This window comes from Mus musculus, chromosome 14 (genome assembly GCF_000001635.26).
Source record: "Mus musculus strain C57BL/6J chromosome 14, GRCm38.p6 C57BL/6J".
Lineage (NCBI taxonomy): Eukaryota > Metazoa > Chordata > Mammalia > Rodentia > Muridae > Mus > Mus musculus.
The window spans coordinates 39,410,497-39,431,649 of record NC_000080.6 but is presented as its reverse complement, the minus strand read 5'-3'; the positions used below and the strand labels follow the sequence as shown (position 1 = coordinate 39,431,649).

The following is a 21,153-nucleotide window of genomic DNA, read 5'->3' as shown; positions in this document are numbered from 1 at the left end:
GATACTGTTGCCCTTTAATGTGTATAATGATGGTGATGGATTTGATCTTTTATCCTGAGAATGCTTTGGATATTTCTGGATGTTTTGTACTATATGTTTTTGTGAACTAAATGATTTCTTTTTAACTACGTTCATAAAGAACATCTTTCTAAGAATACACAGATGCTCTGCAATCGATTCCAGTTTTACTGGTCCTTCTTCTACGCTGGAGTTAGGGCAAGAGAATTGACCGGCTGAAATGATAGCTACAAAGTGGAACACTACACCTGGCTAGAATCTCTAGGTTCCACTGCAGACTGAATGGGTTTTGTGCACAGGAGGCACAAGCATAAGGCTTGAATAAGTTATTCAAATCTACACTGCCCTGTCCTTATTGAAAAATGTTGGGGAAGCTTTAGGCTTTGTTTTTTTTTTTTTTTTTTTAATTTTTATTGTAATCTTTTAAAGTTTTACTTCTTATATTTAATTTTTTAAGTAACAAGGCCACTGAAATTCATGCATTCTGAAAAACAAAACAACAAAATAAAAAAAAAACAAAATAAACCCATATGCAGTAATTACATAAGCTATTCAAGCAGTACTTATGCATTGATATTCATAAGTACACACAGCAACTACTTTGATTTCATTTTACCTCTTCAGTTTGAATGTAGATAATAGGGGAATCTTTAAATATCAAAGTACAGAAAGCACAGATAAAACTGCACTGTTACCTACATTTAACTGTTAGAAGTAAAGGGTAAGTGGAAATTATTAGCATATATAATTTCTCTCTTTCTTCTGAATGTATCCAATGTAACAAGAGTTACAGACATGAAATTACAGTCACCACACAGTCTCAGGATAGCTGTTGTCCACTTTCATTGGAAAACATAGCACAGAGAACATTGTCTGTAACTGAGGAACTCATCAAAGCGAAGATGGTGGAGGCTCTATTCCATTTCTATTCTCTTTCATATTTAGGTTCTCTAAATCATTATCTAAAAGCATAATATCTCCACAGATCATTTTACTGAAATCTGCGATTCTCCCACACCTTGCCCCCATTCACCCTCATCTAAGGATGTACCCTCTTCTCACAATATCTTGGACAATATCAATACCTAGACAAGAAAGTTGGGAGAAAGCATGCTTGTGTTACATGGACTGGTGCTCTGCTTCAGAAATGTTGAGATCATTCAACCTTATTAAAAGGAGAACCTGCTGGCTATTTGCTGTGTTGCCTGTGGCCAAGGACTGTGTGGTCACAGTGTTTTTCTCTAGCATGCTTTGTGATCTGTCTCTGGTGGTTGACAAGCTGTCTGTGCATGCCAGCACTAGAGTAGCAGCCACATCTCCAACTGAAAGTGGAAGGGCCTAAGAAGTTAAGCTGTCCTCCTACAGAATGTCTCACTCCTGAACACTGAAAGAACAGCTTAGCTATACCATCAATGGCTTCTCTCCTGCTTGGAAAATGTGAACTTGGAAAAGCAGAGACTCTACCAGTAGAACTGTTAGTAAAATGCATGTTTGACCACTGGACATGAGGGCCTACTAATTCCCAACTAGGGTGAAGCATTCTAAGTACATGTAAAACACTACTTGGTTCATCTAAACCCCCAGGGTCTCTGTGTTCAGATGAAGTACAAAGTCATGTGGCTGATTAGGAGTGCCTCCATGTAATGTTGCACATATTGAACAAATTACTCTGTAGATGTTTCTGCAAGGCGAGTTGTACAGCCCATTTTCCTATCATAGATACAGGTAAAAAACAAAACAAAACAAAACAAAACAAAACAAAACAAAGCAAAACAAGCAAGCAAACAAACAAAACAAAAAAACCTGTGGCTTCTCTCCAGACCAAGCTTTCCAACCACAGTAGAAATCAAAATCTACCATTGTTAATATGCACTATATGGGTGATCAGTTGTATACCTTGTTGCCGTTTCTGTACTTTCATAACAAGATACATGAAAATTATAATTACTGCAAAGTATGTTTTTCTGCGACCTTTATTTTGTCTTTTAAACAAGCGCCGCAGATGATACCTTCTGGTTGGGACATCCTAGTGGTGTAGTCCCTCCTAGACTCCTGGCTGCGATATGGCCCCACAGTGTGATCCCTGCACTGACCTGGCTCTGTCACAGGGCAGGGTGGGGAAAGGAGAGAGGGGACTGTCTTTGATATTTTCATGAGAATTTCATTGTGTCTATATGCTTTGGGGCAGCACAGACATTTTAACAGTGCTAATGTCTCTTGTCCACGACTATGGGAGGCCTTTTCATTTCTTTGAGTCCTCCTCAATTTCTTTCATTAGTGCTTTGTAATTCTCAATGTAGAGGACTCTTATATGCTTGGCAAATTTATTCCTAGACTATTTCTTAGTGATTGTGAATGAGATTATTTCCAAGATTTCTATCTCTATGTTCATTATTGATGTGTAAAAATGATACACACCCCATAAAAAAGTTACTTAGAGTGGATGAAAGACATATATGTAAGACCAGAAATTAGGAAATTATTCTAAAAAATCTATTGGTAAATAGTTTAAGTCATTAGTATAGAGATTTTTTAAATATTAGACAACAAAAACATGAATAGCAAAAAATAAGAAAAGTAAACATTCATACAAAGCAGAAAAAAAGTCAATATAATGAAAGGACAGTTTACCAGATGGGAAACGATTTTCTTCAAATTATTTACCTGACAAATGATTCACAATCAGAATATAGAAAGAACTCAATACCATCAACAAAAGCCAGGTAATCCAACCAAAAATGAGCAGCGATCTGAAGAGACATACCTTACAATAGGTAGGCTCGGTAGGGCAATGCAGTTATGAAAAGGAAATGCTCAGGTTTATTAGTCTTTTGCAATGTAAAAATGCACATTAAAACCACAAAGAAATATCACCTCACGTCAGTTAGAATAGCTGTTACCAAAAAGATAAGAAAAGTAACAGATGAAGACGAGGATACGGAGAAAGAGGAAGTCTTGCACATTACTGCTGAGAATGTGAATTATGAGATCATTACAGAAGTTGTTTCAAAAAGTAAAAATAGTGTTGCATGATCCAGCCATCCCAAGCAAGAGGTAGTGAAATCAGGATAACCAGAAAGATAACCTGTTCCCATGTTTGTTGATACATTATTCACAGTTCACTATTCACAGGACTGGGCTACTGCACCTAGGCCCATTCATGGATGAATGACTGAAAAAATGTAGTATAGACGGAATAGAATATTGCTCATATGTAGAAAAATAGTATCCTATAATTCATATCAAAATGGATGGAGCTGGAAGACACTATACTAAATTAGAGACAGAAAGACAAGTATACATGGTTCTATGTTATGAGTAGATGCTAAAAAGTCTGTATAGAGCAGCGATTACTGGAACTTGGAAAGGGTGGGAGGAAGAAAGAAGAGGCAGTTTGGTAATGAGAACACAAACAGAAGAAATTCACTGTCGTTTTGTTTAGCTTAGTGGAGGAACGATGATTCACCATGACATATTCAATGTAGAATGGAAAACTGTAGAGGAACATAAAGCTTCCAAACAAAACAATGATAAGGAGATGGAAATGTTAATTACTCTTATTTGTTTACAACACATGAATATGGATACTCAAACACCACAGTGTTTTTGTAAATGTGTACAATTACTACGTATTAATCTATACTTGCAAAAAGTAATTGTTTGGAAATGCTAACTAGTTGATCATTATACATCATATGTGTTTATTAAATTAACTATGTACCATATATTAGAAATTAAAAATAGTGTTGGATGGATATTTTAATCATAATTATCATTGATTTTGATATTGTTTCAAATGATTCATATCTTGTTTCAAATAAAAAATTACATTATTTAAATTTTTTGTGTTTATTTGTACTAAAGATAGATATTTAAGATAAGATAATCTTAAATTATATAGACTTTGCAAATTATTGGCACACTTCGACTTCATTCTTCCAAATTAAAGTAAGGTGAAATGTGATGTTGAAGAGATTTAAGACATCAAAACCATGACCATCAAAAGACCGAGGAGCTAGTCCATAAAACGGACCGGCCAGATGATCCAGAGACGTCAACAAAGGATTCTGCTTGCCAGTCAATTTTGAGAGCAGAGTTAGGCAAAGATAGCAGTAAGGTGGATGCTGCACACCAGAAGAGCCTCCCCTGATTGCTTTCCATTCTGGAAAGGAAGTTTTAAAGTTTTTATTATTAACTGGTTCTGCTTTCACATCAATTACACTTCCAAAGATACTAATATATGAAAATTAAATAATAGTAAATTAGCATTTTAAGGCAAGCCTCTAGGCAAAATGAACAACAATCACCAGATAACAATAGTATTTGTTCTGTTAGAGTTCAGAAGAACCTATTGTCTTATGGCCTAAGGTATGTGTATATCCTAAAGGAAGGGAAAATTGGTTTCAATTTTAGAGGTAGGCAGGGAGTACCTTGGGAAAAGGAGGCTTTTTATGAGAGACATACTATCTTGATTGCTCTGCCATGAGCTACATTGTAGCAGCTCACTCTTAAGGTTACTTCCGTTTATCCCCAACAGCTTGCAATTGAAAACATCAAAGGGCACCCATTGAAGGTGATGCTGTTTCTGTAGCATTGGTTTTATCCACTCCTGGGCCTGACAACCTAATCTCAGCTCTCTCAACATACATCTTACATTTCAGTCTTCTTCCACCTAACTTTAGATCAGAGCCTGTCCAGGTTTACAAACAGGACTGCCTATCTTAAAAAAAAAAAAAAAAGTGGTATATGCCATTATTTTGCTGTAGACATTGACTTTTGTAGTCTCTCTTCCCAAATAACACTTACTTCTTTAATTTGGAATTTTTAGAGATAGGCTTAAGTAAATCAAAATTTAAAGGGTCTATATTAATTCCAAGAGTGCTAACAACCATAGTATTATATTATATATACTTTCAAATCTTAATGTGCTATGTGTAATATTAAAAGTGGTATTTTACAAAACATAATGTTATTCATAATGTTTTTATTTAATTCATGGTTTATTAAAAGCTTTCCTTGTCATGTACATACTTCAATAACAATTATTTAATCTTTGCATGAACAGAAATTTATTTTATTCAAAACCTTTCATTCATATCTGTACTTATTCTTCTAAATTCTTATTAAACTGATAAATGTATAATGGACAATGACTAACCCTTTTTATACAAAAAAATTTTAGAATATTTTCTTCTATAAAATTTTCTGAGCTTATTATACGTAGAAAAGTAGCCACTCATTATATATGTAAATTGGCACATTGATACCTTGTGTCAGATGAGAATATTTGAGTACACCAATTCCTACACTCTCAGTGCTAAGTTAGGGCCTATACTTACTATAATAAACAAATAAAAAATAAATGATTACCTTATTCCTTTGATAGGAGGTAAATGGAGTTGTATTATATAAACACTCTAATTTCTACCCAATTACACAATTAGCTTCATTTTCCTTCTGTTGAACTATTTTGCCTTTATTTGTTTGTTTGTTTATTTATTTATTTATTTATTTATATTTCTTTCATATTTTCTTAGTTGAGCATCACAAGCTCATATTGTCCTGTGTTGTTTTGGGGTCACTCTACTTTATTATCTGATTAGAGATAGATTTCTGTACATATTGAAAATAGTAACTCCATCTTTGCTGGAAATACCATAGTTCAGGTTCTCTCGTATTAAAATTTTTTCTCCCTCATAAAATATCTTATTGGTTCTTATAGATTGGTGGCTTGCTAAGAAAGGCCTTTCTCATCCCAACTACTGTATATGTGAATATATAAATATATTCATTTTATATCCATATTCATGATTTATGCCAATTATTTTTGTTATTGTATATTTGTATTTAAGTATTAATGTTTTCCAATGTTTTTCTTATGGAGATGTAGAATTTAGTGTTTCATTTTGATTGCATACATCTGGTTTATTGTATTTTCTATTTATTTATTCTATATTAGTGACTGTATGATTTTCTATTAATGTTGAAATATCTCGGATCACTTCCTAAGACAAACCATCTTGAGACTATCTGTACCAAATGGGGCTATAGCTATGTCTATGGGGAGTACTTTAACTAATTGATATGGGAAGACAAATCCATTGGCGTGGTACTGTTACCTACAGAGAAGAGCTTAAATGGTGTAAGACTTGGGGTGAGCTAGCATGAACGAGAAGGCAAATAAGCATTCATGAATGCATGCATTCTGTCTGCTCATGACTATGGGTATGAAGTGACCAGCTATTTCAAGGCCCTGCTGCCTTGACTTTCATGAAATTATAGACTATAAGCTGGAGTTGTCTTGGCATATGACAATATTTGTACCTGTCTTAATTAAAGTTGTTCATATTTGTGAAAATGGCTGTCTCTTGTGACACTATGCTGGGGCCTGGCAAACACAGAAGTGGATGCTCACAGTCAGCTATTGGATGGATCACAGGGCCTCCAATGGAGGAACTAGAGAAAGTACCCAAGGAGCTGAAGGGATCTGCAATCCTATAGGTGGAACAACAATATGAACTAACCAATACCCCCCTGGAGCTCATGTCTCTAGCTGCATATGAATCAGAAGAGGGCCTAGTTGGCCATCAGTGGAAAGAGAGGCCCATTGGTCGTGTAAACTTTATATGCCCCAGTATAGGGGAACGCCAGGGCCAAGAAGTGGGAGTGGGTGGGTGGGGGAGCGTGTGGGGGACTTTTGGGATAGTATTGGAAATGTAAATGAAATAAATACCCAATAAAAATTTAAAAAAGAAAATTCTGTACATTTCCTTTATATAATTAGTCCTTTAGCACTGGATTCTTAAGTTTTTCTTTTTATCCTAAATCTACTTCTGGGTGTAAATGGAATAATATAAGCACTAATTGTCTAGGAGACTCTTGGAAAAAAAAACACCTACAGTTGTTGGTTTATTATGTTTTTAATTTGGAAAAAAATGTTGAAATGTTTTGAAAGAGCTATATTCCTTTATTAAATTATATATAACTTAATAGGTACAATACATATGCATCCTTGTTTTACTTTTCTAATAGCTAATTCAGAATCCTTAGAGATTGGCAATTACCTACATTTGAGACATTTCTTTTTATACTATTTTATTTTATTCCATGATTGTTTAAGATTCAATGTTTCAAAATTTATATTTATCCTTACAAGATAAAGTCAATGCTATATTTTCAGTCTTTGACGAGGTCAGATTAGGTAGCAATTAACACTGGTTTCTTACATAAACTGGAAAGCATTCTTCCTTTTCTTTGTTCTTAAGTAACAATTGAGATTTACCTATAAGCTCTTTATTTTATAGAATGGTGATTCTTAAAATGCGTGTAAGCCTTAGTTTTATTTCAGAAAGGATTGCAAACATCAAGGGCTTGCTTGAAAATGTTCTCTTGGGTATCATGGATCAAGAGAAGGTAGAATGATGGGGTCATTCACTCTATCACATGACACATGTTTTAATAATTCCTCTAGTGATGAAAACACCTGTAGAGTGAGTCTTGGTTGCACAGTCATTTTCTTTTCTTCTGCCTTTGTTGGTTTGTATAAATTACATTTTGCCATAACAAACGTGCATTCAGTATTTCATATATATTCAATTATTTTCAAATTTCTCAGCTGTCATAGGGCACATTCCAGTGATATCTTGTAATTACCCTACAAGTTTAACTTTTAGAGATCATCATTAGAAATCATCCTGGCCGTACTACCCACTTGTGTGTGATTTCTTCACTCTACTTCCTCAACCAAATGGAATTCTTGTATGACAGGGTACACAGTCTTTTTATACTGTGCTCTACCTCCTCCTCGGTCCTTAGCCCTTCTCTGTGTTCTTTTCTGTTTGTCCACACTCTCCAGAGACAACAGCATGTTTTCTCTCTCTATCCTGGGTGACAGGTTCCTAAAAACACTCTGTTTCTCCAGGATATTCCCAGAACATGTCTTTCTTTAAGGTTTCCTCTAACTCTACTTTGTCTCTGTATCATACCCTTCTCCTTCAGGTTACATTTGGTTCAGAAAGTGACATTATATTCGTGGCACCATATTAGGTTTGTATATTTGCAAACACACTTTCTTATTTTCTTCAGCTGTAGTATATAAGCAGAGTCCCTGACACAGGAGTCCTAAGGAGAATATTTCTAGGGTGGATGTGCTGTCAAAGGAGCTGTATGCCAGTGGTTTCATTGTATGTCTCAGTCTCTAAGTAGAAGTGCTAATTATTGTGGAATGGATGCTGAGTACATAGAGAAGTGTGATGTACTTGCAGTAAAGCCTGTTGGACCCCAGTATGATTTATGGAGAGAAGTAGTAGGAAGTCATTTAGAAATGTCCCCTTCAATGATCTTGGTTTACATAACATAGGGATAAGTTATGAAAATGTTTCATCCTTATTTTGTGAGACTTGTGACATAATTCCAAGTTCATTATTTCTGTTAAGTCTTTAACCTCTTCATTATTTTTAAAGTTGTTCAGATTTTCTGTAATTATTTATTTGGATCACAGGCAAATCCAACTGTCAATCAAGGAAGGCAGCCAGAGTTCATAAGACATGCAAAGTTATTTAACAAATTTTATTTTGTAGTTATTGTTTGTAGTACCTATGTGTTGAATTTGACATATGATAGAGCTAATGACATTTATATATTTCAGGAAAGGCATCATAAGTCTAAAGATGGTAAAGGTGTTTTAAAGTTTAGCTGGCTTGTTTTCTGTCCTGAGTTCTATAGATTTGGTTCTTAGTTATTTAAATTGTTTATTATTTATCAAATATCTTTTTTGAGACATTTACCTCCAGATGACCTCCACCCCACTGCAAGCAGTTGCACTTAGTTAATTTTATTACTACTTGTACTGGCCAATATCAAAATGATTAAAGAGATATGGAAGAGACATAGATTTGTCCTGAGCCTTTTCCAGTCACACAGGGTAGAGAATCATGAGTGAAAATTGTGCAAATGGATTAGGAAACAAGGATGCAAAGCACCTACAGTTCAACTGTCTTTATCAAGTGTAAAATAATATATAAAATGAGGATCCCATTCAGAAATTAGAATTATAATAGATAAAAATCTTTGTATGTAAGTATACATTCTGTGTTTTCAGACTTCAAAATACTCACCATGTTATTGGGGTATATAAATAGATAGAGACTTATATTTGATTCTGAATATTGATTACAATATCATATTCCAATAAAAATGTTAAGAATTGATCATGCAAACATGAAGTGCAAATTATAATTAACTGTCCTGTTCTTTTCTGGGGGAAGCACTTTCTCTTGTCATTTCACAAGCAAGCGTAATGGGAAAGTACCTTCTGGATTTGAATTAGTTGGGTAATTCTTGACTTTGGTCAAGCCTTTAAACTGGTGGGAACTTTAATGGATATTAATTAGTGTGAAAGCTTTTTATTCTTGGAGGGACCTTTCTTTTTGTAAAAAGAGAAATCTATCTTGATTGACAGATAGATCCCTCTGTTTCATGTTTTATTGTTTTTGAAGAAAGGGGCTTTGATTTCCTGCCAGGGAGCTTTCATAAAAGGACCTGAGCATGCTGAGCCCTGATTAAACATCAGGGAAAGGTGATGGTTCTTTTATGTAGCTCTCTCCTGAATGGTGAGGAAGCCAAAATTACAGTGACTGTCAGAGAGGTGTCTGCAGAGGGGTAACATCCAGCTGCAGAAAAAATTAACCCAGCGAGTGCAGCAGGAAGATTGGGCTACAAATACTGTTTTTTTAAATTATAATTTTATGAATATTTAAAGAACATGCATAAAAGCAAGGTTTAGACCACTGCTTTCAAACACAAAATATCATGTTATTTTATATGACTATTGAGTATCGACCTGCATAGCTGAAGCTTTTTTTTTTATAAAATATATTTTTACTTTCATTAACGGATTCTAGTAATTTTAACAGATATGAGATATTTATAAAATGCAGCAAGTACTTGGTTAAGCATCTCCTTTTGTATTAGTTTTATTGTTTACTTTCAAGTTTCTCTGCAAGGCATTCCTATTCATTAGCCATGTCTTCCAGGATTAATCATGGAAATAAATTCATAAGGAGACAGAATAAAACTGGCCTCAAAGTATATGACATATGGGATCCTGGATGTTGCAGAGGCTCAGGTTTAATCATTCTATGTAGCCAGGCTCTGCCTCCTAACAACATGTGGCCTAGGGTGAGATTTTACTCTTTGGTCTTGGGAACATAAGAAGGAGATATTAGTACTTACCCACCAATGGGACAGTGAGAAGAGACAGCCCACATGCTCCGGATCTTAAAACACTGATGGGGCAACCATAATGTGCCCAAAGAAAACTAATTAAAGACAATGTAATTGATGCCTCAGTCATTGCTCTTACTCTTTAACAAAAAGAAAGAAATCTTGGAGAATTTGAGGTTATTAACAGTTCCTTTTTTTGGAATATGGATAAGAAGAACAAAATCTTTTATGTGCTTTTTACCTTCACCCAGAACATAAGCCATGAAGTAGATTAAGAATTCCTTCCAAACACAAGGGCTGTTTACTCACTTTGCTTCACTTGTATTCCTGGACTAAACTGTTGCTCTTCTGCCTGCTGCATTTCCATAGTTCACATAAAGGAGATGGATCAGAGACAGAACCTCTATATCTGAAGATTGAAAGATATTTATCTGTTTAAATTAATATACCCTAACCAATTGTTCTTATCAATGTATTTAGTATGAATATTTAATGTGAATATTAAATGTTCTGACCACCTTACATGCTAAGTGTGAGATATTTTGATTGGGGAGCTCTTTGATGAGAAATAGGGTATTTTTGAATACTTAGAAGTGATGTAGTTTTATTGTAGTCATCATTGTGGGTATGTATTTTCATTTAATGATTTTGCTTTAGAGTAACTTTAGATATACAGAAAAATGATCTGGAAGCACAACTTTTCACTCACTCTTCCCTCTCGACAGCTTCAACCTCAGAAGCCGGAGCTTGTCCCTATCACTGTGCAGTTTTAAATATATTTGATGCTTACAGTACTCACACTTCTCAGCCCTGCTTATTTTGCTCAGCAATGTGTTTTTCAGGTCCTGATTGCCTTTTAATGACATATTTCATTGATTTCAATGATACACAATATTTCATTAGATGGTTATATTATAAGTTTTAAAAGCAGAGACCTTGGGTCATTAAGATTTTAGGTAGTTATATATAAATAAGGTATACACATTCACAGGCATGTTTGCATGGGTCCATAATTCTTAAGACATCTGAGTAAAATCACAATGCAAAAATGCTGTTTCAGTTGGTAATACTTGTTTAATATGTATGACAAATTACTTTTCAAATGACTGTACCATTTAGGATTCACACTAGCAAATATGGTCATTCAATTACTCACCAGTTTATATTGTTTTTAATGTGTGTGTGTATATATCGGTAATCTAATGTGTGTGTGTGGTTTGTATGCAAATTTGTGTGTATAAGAGGCAATGAATTTGTTTAGAATGTGTGCTTTTTACATTTCACCTATAGCATCAGCATCATAGGACATATTAATTTATCACATATTTATTAAATAAAGTAGTATGCACAGGTGCTTTGCCTACATGGATATCTGTACACCATGTGCTACATGCACTACCCACAAGTGCCATAAAGATTCAGTTTCCCTGCAGATGGAGTAATAGACAGTTGCAGGACCCTGTGTGGGCACTGGAAAGTGAACCTACTTTCTCAGCAAGAACAAGTCCTCCTAACAGCTGAAATATCTCTTCAGCTTTGGACTGGCTTTTTGACTGTTTTGTTCATTATATCCCAGGTCTCTAGAAAGTGTGTGACATTGTGACATGTGACATAGTAAGTGCTCCGTAAGTACCTGTGAGGGAGTCATGTAAAGGATTAAGCATCTTTCAGACTGAATGGCACACTTGCTAATGGTGTAAGCAGGTCATAAAGAGTAGGAGGCAGCTATCATTTGCATTTTTCTGTGTCTTGCTTTATGCAGTCATAATCATGTGTTGTCAACGATACTTTAAAAAATGACAACTGGAATGTTTCAGAAGAAATTCATGCTCTAAATTATGTACTAACTTAGTTTGGTGACATCTCTAAGAACTGGGGATTTGAAACTTCCCTTTGGCCTGCTCAAGACATAAATTCTGTTTGCTTCTTAGGTCTGTAAAGCCCTTCTTGCTGTCATAAATACTGATGTGGTGTCAGGTGACATGTTTTTCCAAGCACATCTTAATTCATGGCAGCCCCAAAGTTCAAAGTGGTGATAAGGGCAACCCAGAGATTTTTATTATAAAGCTGTGAACTATTCCTGTTAAGGGAAGAGTTAAAAATTCTAGAGACTGCCATATCCGGGGATCCATCTCATAATCAGCTTCCAAACGCTGACACCATTGCATACACTAGCAAGAATTTTCTGAAAGGACCCAGATATAGCTGTCTCTTGTGAGAATATGCCGGGGACTAGCAAACACAGAAGTGGATGCTCACAGTCAGCTATTGAATGGATCACAGGGCCCCCAATGGAGGAGCTAGAGAAAGTAACCAAGGAGCTAAAGGGATCTGCAACCCTATAGGTGGAACAACAATATGAACTAACAAGTACCCCGGAGCTCTTGACTCTAGCTGCATATGTATCAAAAGATGGCCTAGTCAGCCATCAGTGGAAAGAGAGGCCCATTGGTTGTGCAAACTTTATATGCCTCAGTACAGGGGAACGCCAGAGCCAAGAAGTGGGGGTGGGTGGGTGGGGGAGTGAGTGGGGGAGGGTGTGGGGGACTTTTGGGATAGCATTGGATATGTAAATGAAATAAATACCTAATTAAAAAAAAGAAAATTCTCAATAAGAGAAAGAAGTCTTACACGTTCGCTAAGATCTGTGGTATAAATGAACCATCTATCAATAAGAGGGAAAAATGTTCTGGCTTTACTGTTGGATCTCTAATTGAAACATGGTGTTTAGTGCCTAAATTTAAAATGGGAAAAACATAAATACTGTCCCAGGAAATCTTGAGCGTTTTTGAACACTTGAACAATGAATCTCCCCTAAGCCATTTCCTGCAAATGGCTTAGGTTTGGGTACCAAGAAGGTTCCTAGTAGCTTCATTTCTCACAGCAATGTCTGTGTTGTTTCATGCATTTCATCTCTTAATGCAGGTGTTGTACTCCTTTTTTTTTTTTTTTGCCATAACAGACTGTATACTACTATGAGGCATTTTGAGGAAGCCGGCAATTAGATAACATTTCATTACATTATTTAAATGGTGCACTCTGTTATTGGTTAATGCCTTCCTATGTGTATTTTGTCTATTGATCTTATCACTGGCATGCACCTGTAGCAAGAACCAAAGTAAGTAGAGAATTCAGTGCTATCTTTTCCAGTAGGCATCTAGTGGGGTCCAGAGTGCTATCCCCAAAGATAAGTGGGTCATGCTGTGAATCTTCACTATTGAATTTGATATAAGCTCCTGTGTACTTGTTCTCACTTAGCCACTTAATAGAGTAAATTCTTCATTGGTTATTTGTAAAAGAAATGACCTATTAGTTAACATCTCTAATCCAGTAACTTCTAGAGCCTTTTTACTTAACCTCGACTGTAGGTTGCACTGGTTGGGATGTTTTTCACTCAGTCCTCTCACCGTAGGGGTCTGAGTTAAATATTTTCCTTCTTAAACCTTTTCCTATTCACTTCCTATGTATCCAGGTGATTTAGCAGGCACTACTAATCCCAGCCTAGTCTGAGTCTCAGCAAGCTACAGGATTGAGATTATTTGTGAGATACTAAAGCAAAAAAGCATCTGAGGGAAAGAAATAGTTATCTTAACATAGATTGTGGGCTCAGAGCCATGGCTCAGTGGGTAAAGACATATGCTGTGCAAGTTTGAAGACCCCATGAATCCTGTGCTGGGGCTGGGGAGTCATTCTTGGCACTTACTGGCTTCTAGCCTAACCAATAAGCAAAGAAGTCCAGGCACAGTGAGAGACCTATCTTAAGGAAATAAGGTGGATAGTGGACAAGAAGGAGACTTTCTTCCTCTGCCATCTATGTGTCTTTGTGTGTATGTGTGTATGTGTGGGGGGGTGTGGGTATGCATACTTGAACTCATACATGCATACATGTATACACATGGATACATTACAAACATCGACATAAATACATTGTAAAACATTCAATGGTTTTAAAAATGTGCAGTAGATCAAAGTTTGTCAAGTATAGCTTCTGTCATTTGAAAACTAAAAGGCATGATGCAAATAGATAAAATATCCTCCTTTCACCACCTTTCCTTCTTTACCCCAAAGGCTTATAAAAAATGAATGCAAGAACTATAAACAGGAGTACACTGCTCAATCCACAGTATAGAGAGATCAGGCCACGTAGCCACAATTTTCTTTTCTAAATATCAGTTTGGATTTGATATTTAAAACTCATTGCAGGTTATGGTAGAGTAGATTGGTACTCCTATCCCAGGAGCTTGTGGTGGGACAATTTCTGTGAGTTTAAGACAAAGCTCATCTACATAAGCATACCTTGTCTCAAAAAATATTATCCATTGATTCGACATTTTATATCAAATAATTAGGAGAAGTAGATTTTTCTTCAGCATGAAATGTTCAGCAGTGGAGAGACAATGAGTAGGCATGGGACGCAATCTTGATGAAGATTATTGCTGTATCACCATAACATTTAAAGTAAGTACTTTTATACATAAAGAAGTGAGCTATAAACATCACTATGAATAATTTTGACTTTTAGTTAGATTGATATAAATCACACTTTAATTTATATTTCATATACAAAGTTTAAAATTCTGATTTTTTTTTCAATTTATGATTTTTAATAGTTTGGAAATTTTCTGAGATGATTTCCCCAAATGGATTTATAAGGACACAGGAAAAGGAATAACATGTATGAGATGAAGGAAAATGTGATTTTTTTTTTTAATCAACCAATTGTTTAAAAGTATTTTGAAGTTATTTTCCTAAATTTACCGAAAGAAACGATGTCAAAAAATGTAAACTGATATTTCCACTAGTCTAAGTTCTGGGTGATGACTCTCATGAACAATTTAGCCATCTCTGGCTAATATCCTAGGAAATATTAGGTTTGTGTACATTTGCCTTTGTACCCATCTCTTCTCCTTAGCCATATTTATAAAATCTCCACAGAACTATCCTGAAAGATAGAATTCTTCCCAGATGGACCTGGATCAAGCATCTAGGCATTCCAACATGACACTTGAGAGATGGACTGGATAGCTGAGGTTCTAACACATGGATATTGACATACAGTGGTGGAGTTGCCCAAAAGAATTGAAATGAACTTTCCTGAACTCTTTGTGATTAGTTTACACAGTCTTACTGGGCTCAAAAATCCACATTTCTTTCACTAGATCAGAAATGGAGATGCATCTCCTTTCAATGGCACAATGAGATCATTGCTGAACCTTTAGTAGGCTAGGAAGCTGGTCTGTTTGAGTCCTCACTGTGATGTGACTCAACAGTCTTCAATAATACATACATTTCAAGTTAAAGAGCATGGTCCTTAGTAAGGCTGCTTACTTTAGACCAAGTAAACACAAATCTGTAGATATGCATCATACACCACAATTCATTAGAATGACACAGGATGCAGGGATAACAGCATACTCGGAATTACAGTTTTATTAGAGAATTTATAGTTCAGGAGCAGCTGAATGATGAGGTGCTGGTAACAGGTTTTGGATGTTCCCAAATACAGAGCTTCCTGCCCTTTGCTTGTTCAGTCCGGGCATGACAGCTACCTTGCTCATCAGTGTATTCCCTAATTCATAGTTAACTACTGACCTCTTGATTGGATTTAATCACTAGACTGCCTTAATTACTTCATGTTCAGTGGTTTCCCTTCTTGTATATGCACTATCTTACTGTTTTCATCCCGCAAACTCTGAAAACCTTAGCAAAGCTCTACACAGTAACATGAAACCCAATTAGTTACCTTTTCCCAATAAACTTAAATTGCCCATTACATCGAGTGGGAAAATTTCAGATGACACCAGCTCTACTCTGAGGAGAAATGAAGGAATCAGTTCATCAACCCTTTGAATAGGCAAAGACAAAAGCATTTTGTACATTGGTGCTCAAGGCAGAACAGGCTATGGACATGTTTCAGTCTATGATGGTCTTGTCTTAAAACCATGAGGTCTTAAGTTTGATATCCAAAGCCTGTATGTAAAACATAAAGAACAACATGGAACAAAACCAAAGCAAGCAAGCAACCAACAACACACAACAACAAAAGAAACAATAGGGAAAGAAAAAAGAAAGCAAGGATTGGTGGTATATGTTTAGAATCCCATAGCTGGAGAGGGAGGGACGGGAAGATTCCTGCAAGATTAGGATGCTTGGCAAGAACTCAGTAAGAATCCTTGTCTTTTTTTTTTTTTAAGTGTTTTTTTTATTAGATATTTTCTTCATTTACATTTCAAATGCTATTTCGAAAGCCCCCTCCACCCTCCCTCCACCCTGTTCCTTTAAACACAAAAGTGCTGGGTCCTAAGGAATGACATCTAAAGCTGACCTTTGTTTTCTACATCTACATTCATTCATGGGCATTCTAGTAGAGGTAAGCCAATCTCTTGCTCTACACATATAATAAATGACTCTTTGAAATACTTGATGACCAATTTTGACTAAACATTTGAAACTAAAGTAAATCTGGCTCAGTTAATTATATCAAACTGGTCATAAGTTTATATTTCCTCATGCATTTTTCCTGAACTGTCCTGTGATAGCTAGGCGTTGACAGTATTTCATGAGTGTTTCAGCAAAATTATTTCAGGAAAGCATTTAATTATTTCTCAGAATGGATTGACTTGATCAATTTAATGTTATGGAATGTATGGCGTTTCTGATGACCTCATATCATCACATAAGTGCTCAAGTCAACTGAAGGTGATGTTGAATTTTAAATCCTTCTTCCACTTCCCATGGGCTAGGGTTGCAAGTGTGCACCTCCACTCCTGACTCAGGAGGCTCTAGGAATCAAACCAAGGGCCCTTTGCATGGTAGATAACTATATCTAACCAAGACACACCCCAGCCCAAGCTTCTAAGAAGCTTATAGAGAGACTTACAGTAGCCTATATGTTGCATTTCCACAACAGGATTCATACTGGTTCTTTCAAACCTACTATTTTATTTAATCACAGGAATTTCTCACCACAGCTCTGTAAAGTAGATAATTAAGCTCCAATTTTCTCCATTAGACAATCTAAGTTAAGCAGAAGGTCCACTTACTATTAATGAGGTGACAGGTAGTAAACTCACAATTCAGTAATTTTTGAGCAAAGTTCTTCACAGTGCCATATGGGTAATTGTTTTCAAGGTGCTAATATTCTTCCTCTCATTTCTTCATTCTCAGTTTTCAACAGTTTGTGGAGTGGTTTTCTCATTAATAAAGATTGGAGTATGTGCTCAGCAGGTTATTAAAGCTAAGTTAACTATTAGTTCTATTCATTCAATGTGCATTTACCCAGTAGGTCCCATTTTTGTTACATATGAGGCTGACATTCATGAATTATGCTCATCTTTTGTTAACTCAATAAACACTGAATCAAAGTGTTGACCAATATAACATAATAAAAGTGGTTAAAAATGACTACAGACAAGCTGGGCTTTTCTAAAGCCTCTAGTACATGAGATAAAAGGATGGCTTCCACTGTTTGAATTTAGAGATTTCAAACCAAATTTTGAAGTGATTTATTTGAAACCTTGTTTAAGACAATGTATTCCTGTGATTGTTATGTTTTTCATCCACTGGGCGGTCAAACCTGCATTCTCAGTGGTCATGGTGAGGATATCGTAAATTCAAAATTGCTTCATCATGGGCAGGATTTGCAACAACTAATATCCAGGTTTGATGACAGTGATCCAGCTTCAGCAGGTACTGTAATTGCAGATTATACCCTTCCTAGTTTCCTCTTTGTGTGAATAGTAAGTGTATGAAATCTTGAATCAACATTTCCCTTTCTGTTGCATAAACAGTGCTGAAAGCTTAATGATCAGCTGGAGAAGAGGCGTAATGAGTAGTTGCTGCATTGTTCATTAAACACCATGGCGCTTCTTTTCTTCACCATCATTTCATCTGTGCTTGCGGTTTGCATTTCCCTCTAGTCTGTCATTCTCCTAGAGCATCGGACACTCCCCTCGAGGTAATTGCTGTGACACACACAGAGCTTCTATCACACAACAATGGAAACGTCTTTCCTTCTCCTGGAGCTCACTTTATTGGAGAGAATGTACTTTTGACGACTGCAAATCTGCAGAAAATGAGTCATACAGAGGGCCTGTCACAGACGGGGATTTTTTTCCCCCCGATGGATGTGGCCTTCTGTATAATCAAGGGATGTGTTGTTTTACTGTGAACTGAGAGTAACATTTTAAGTAATTTGACATTTGATTCAGATTTGCCCCAATCCCAGCCTTATTTTTGCTACAGTTGGTTTTGTATCTCTCTCTCTCCTCTCCTCTTCTCTTTCTCTCTCTCCTTTTCTTTTCCAACTTTCTCTGCCAGTAAATTCCTTCTGAAATAGGATGTTCTGCTTGATGGACTAAATATAAGTTGCTGCAACATTGTATCCCCTTCAGAATCCCATGTGCATATTATAGAAAAAAGCATTTTTATTTACCCTGTGTCAAGCCATAATTAATTGTTGAAACAATAAGAAGTCTTACTAGATAAATGGATGACAAGGCACATACTGCAGTAAAGGAAACTACTTTTTATTACATCAAAGCATCTAAATCTTGACTATGAATATTATGATATTGTGGTCCCTTTATACATGTATTAAAGATTAGGGATGTGTAAAGGAAAAAAGGACTTTTGAAATTTCCTGGGGCTCTTTGCTTCAAAGTATGGAGGAATGAAAGAATTTGGAGATGCATGGGGACCCAGCTTCTTCATGGTATTCTTTACAACCCATCTTCTTACTTTTTTATCAGAGATCATTATCTGCTGATATAAATTAGTTGGGACAGATACTTGGGACCTGTTAGATATTAATGTCATTTGAGGGGAAATAACTAGGTGGAGTTCTGTTCATAACATGAGTAATTTCTGAGTAGTAATTTTCTAAACAACATCAGAAACCACCAGATGATAACTTTAAAAAAGAAAAAAATGCACACACAATGTATTTTTATATAAGAATGTCCTTGGAAATCACATGTCTGCTGAATTACATAGACTACTGAGATAAGTTTTTCAAATTTTCATTTAAAATAATATTTTAACTATATTCTCTAATGAATTCCCTACTTACCCTAAATGCATCTGCAAAATAATATTTCATTATCTTTTCCTGAATAGCTAAGCAGTCTTTTTTAATATATAAATTGAAATAAATCCAGGATATGAGAATGGACACAGATTACATTTTTTCCTTATCCCATCTCTTTATTCATGCACGTACCATATGAAATTCTTACAACATGTTTAAATTATTTATGGCAGTGTTTTTTTTTTTTTTAACCTGTGGGTCATGACCTGCCTAGGGGTCGAGTGATCCATTTACTGAGGTCACATACAACCATCTGAGAACAAATATATGTACCTTACAATTCATAATAGTAACATTTACAATCATAAAGTAGCATTGATAATAATTTCATGGTTGGTTGACGACAAAGAAAGAAAATATACTAAAGGGATATAGCATTAGGAAGGTTAAACATCACTGGTTTATCGTCTTTACTGCCTTACTTGGTACTTGGTTGCGATATTAGCCAGGTTCTATAACTGATGGGTCAAATATACCCATGCATGTTATGTTAAATATTTTAAATGGTTTTGTTAAATTAGTTTACTTAGTACTGTGGGAATAGTTCAATAGGTGGTTCAGTTCATGTTAGAAACATGAAAAAGCTGGTTCTAATCTCATTAACATCAGTGAAGGAGCCATTACTAATAGCAATGGGTTATATTAACTTAGCAATGAAGGAAAATACTTCTCTTTCTTCTATTTATTTTTTTTTTATTTAGGCTGTTTCCAGAAGGTGATGCCCACATTTGGTGTGGGTCTCCCACATCACAAAATGTGAACAAGACAGTTCCACAGAGATAGCCTCACATGTCATCCTGAAGGAGATAGTGTCCCAAATGAGGCTGCCTGATCAGGGACTTCTAAGCTATGCTAAGTTGTCATTCAAAAAAATCAATCACTACTTTTGCCAGGACAATTTGATTAACAAAGATAGATAGTGGAAAATAGAAGAATCAAAAATAGGAGATGAGATTAAATAAGTAATAGATGAAGAAATGGTCAAAGCAAGAATAGGACAAAAGAACAAGATATAAAGGGAAAAGCAAAGTTAAAGCACAGGACCAGAAGTGTTCTATGGCCAGTAGACCCACATCCATATGTCCTATGTCCAGTAGAAGTGTATCGATATGTCCTATGGACAGTAGATTCACATCCATATGTCCTATGGCCAGTAGAAGTACATCCATATGTCCTATGGACAGTAGACTCACATCCATATGTCCTATGGCCAGAAGAAGTACATCCATATGTCCTATGGACAGTAGAAGCACATCCATATGTCCTATAGCCAGTAGAAGCACATCCATATGTCCTATGGCCAGTAAACATACATCCATATGTCCTATGGACAGTAGAAGCACATTCATATGTCCTATGGACAGTAGACATACATCCATATGTCCTATGGCCAGTAGAAGCACATTCATATGTCCTATGGACAGTAGACATACATCCATATGTCCTATAGCCAGTAGAAGCACATCCATATGTCCTATGGCCAGTAGAAGTGTATCCATATGTCCTATGGACAGTAGACCCACATCCATGTGTCCTATGGACAGTAGACTCACATCCATATGTCCTATAGTCAATAGAAGCACATCCATATGTCCTATGGCCAGTAGACATACATCCATATGTCCTATGGACAGTAGAAGCACATTCATATGTCCTATGGACAGTAGACATACATCCATATGTCCGATGGACAGTAGAAGCACATTCATATGTCCTATGGACAGTAGACATACATCCATATGTCCTATAGCCAGTAGAAGCACATCCATATGTCCTATGGCCAGTAGAAGTGTATCCATATGTCCTATGGACAGTAGACCCAC

General features: G+C 35.9%; 2 protein-coding genes and 1 pseudogene across 11 annotated transcripts in view; 2 read left to right on the top strand and 1 right to left on the bottom strand.

The window, feature by feature from the left end:
* The window catches only part of Nrg3 (neuregulin 3), a 1,108,134-nt gene that overhangs the window by 41,586 nt on the left and 1,045,395 nt on the right, over positions 1-21,153 (top strand). The gene's annotated exons all lie outside the window — the stretch shown is intronic.
* Gm31606 (predicted gene, 31606) overlaps positions 1-21,153 on the top strand; it is a 52,144-nt gene that overhangs the window by 20,414 nt on the left and 10,577 nt on the right. Inside the window, exon 1 of the mRNA XM_006519771.4 lies at positions 1-21,153. This exon is cut by the window's left edge and continues 20,414 nt beyond it. Within this exon, the coding sequence (XP_006519834.3) occupies positions 20,387-21,153 (767 nt within the window). The 5' untranslated portion in view covers positions 1-20,386.
* On the bottom strand, positions 913-2,043 carry Gm18785 (predicted gene, 18785; annotated as a pseudogene).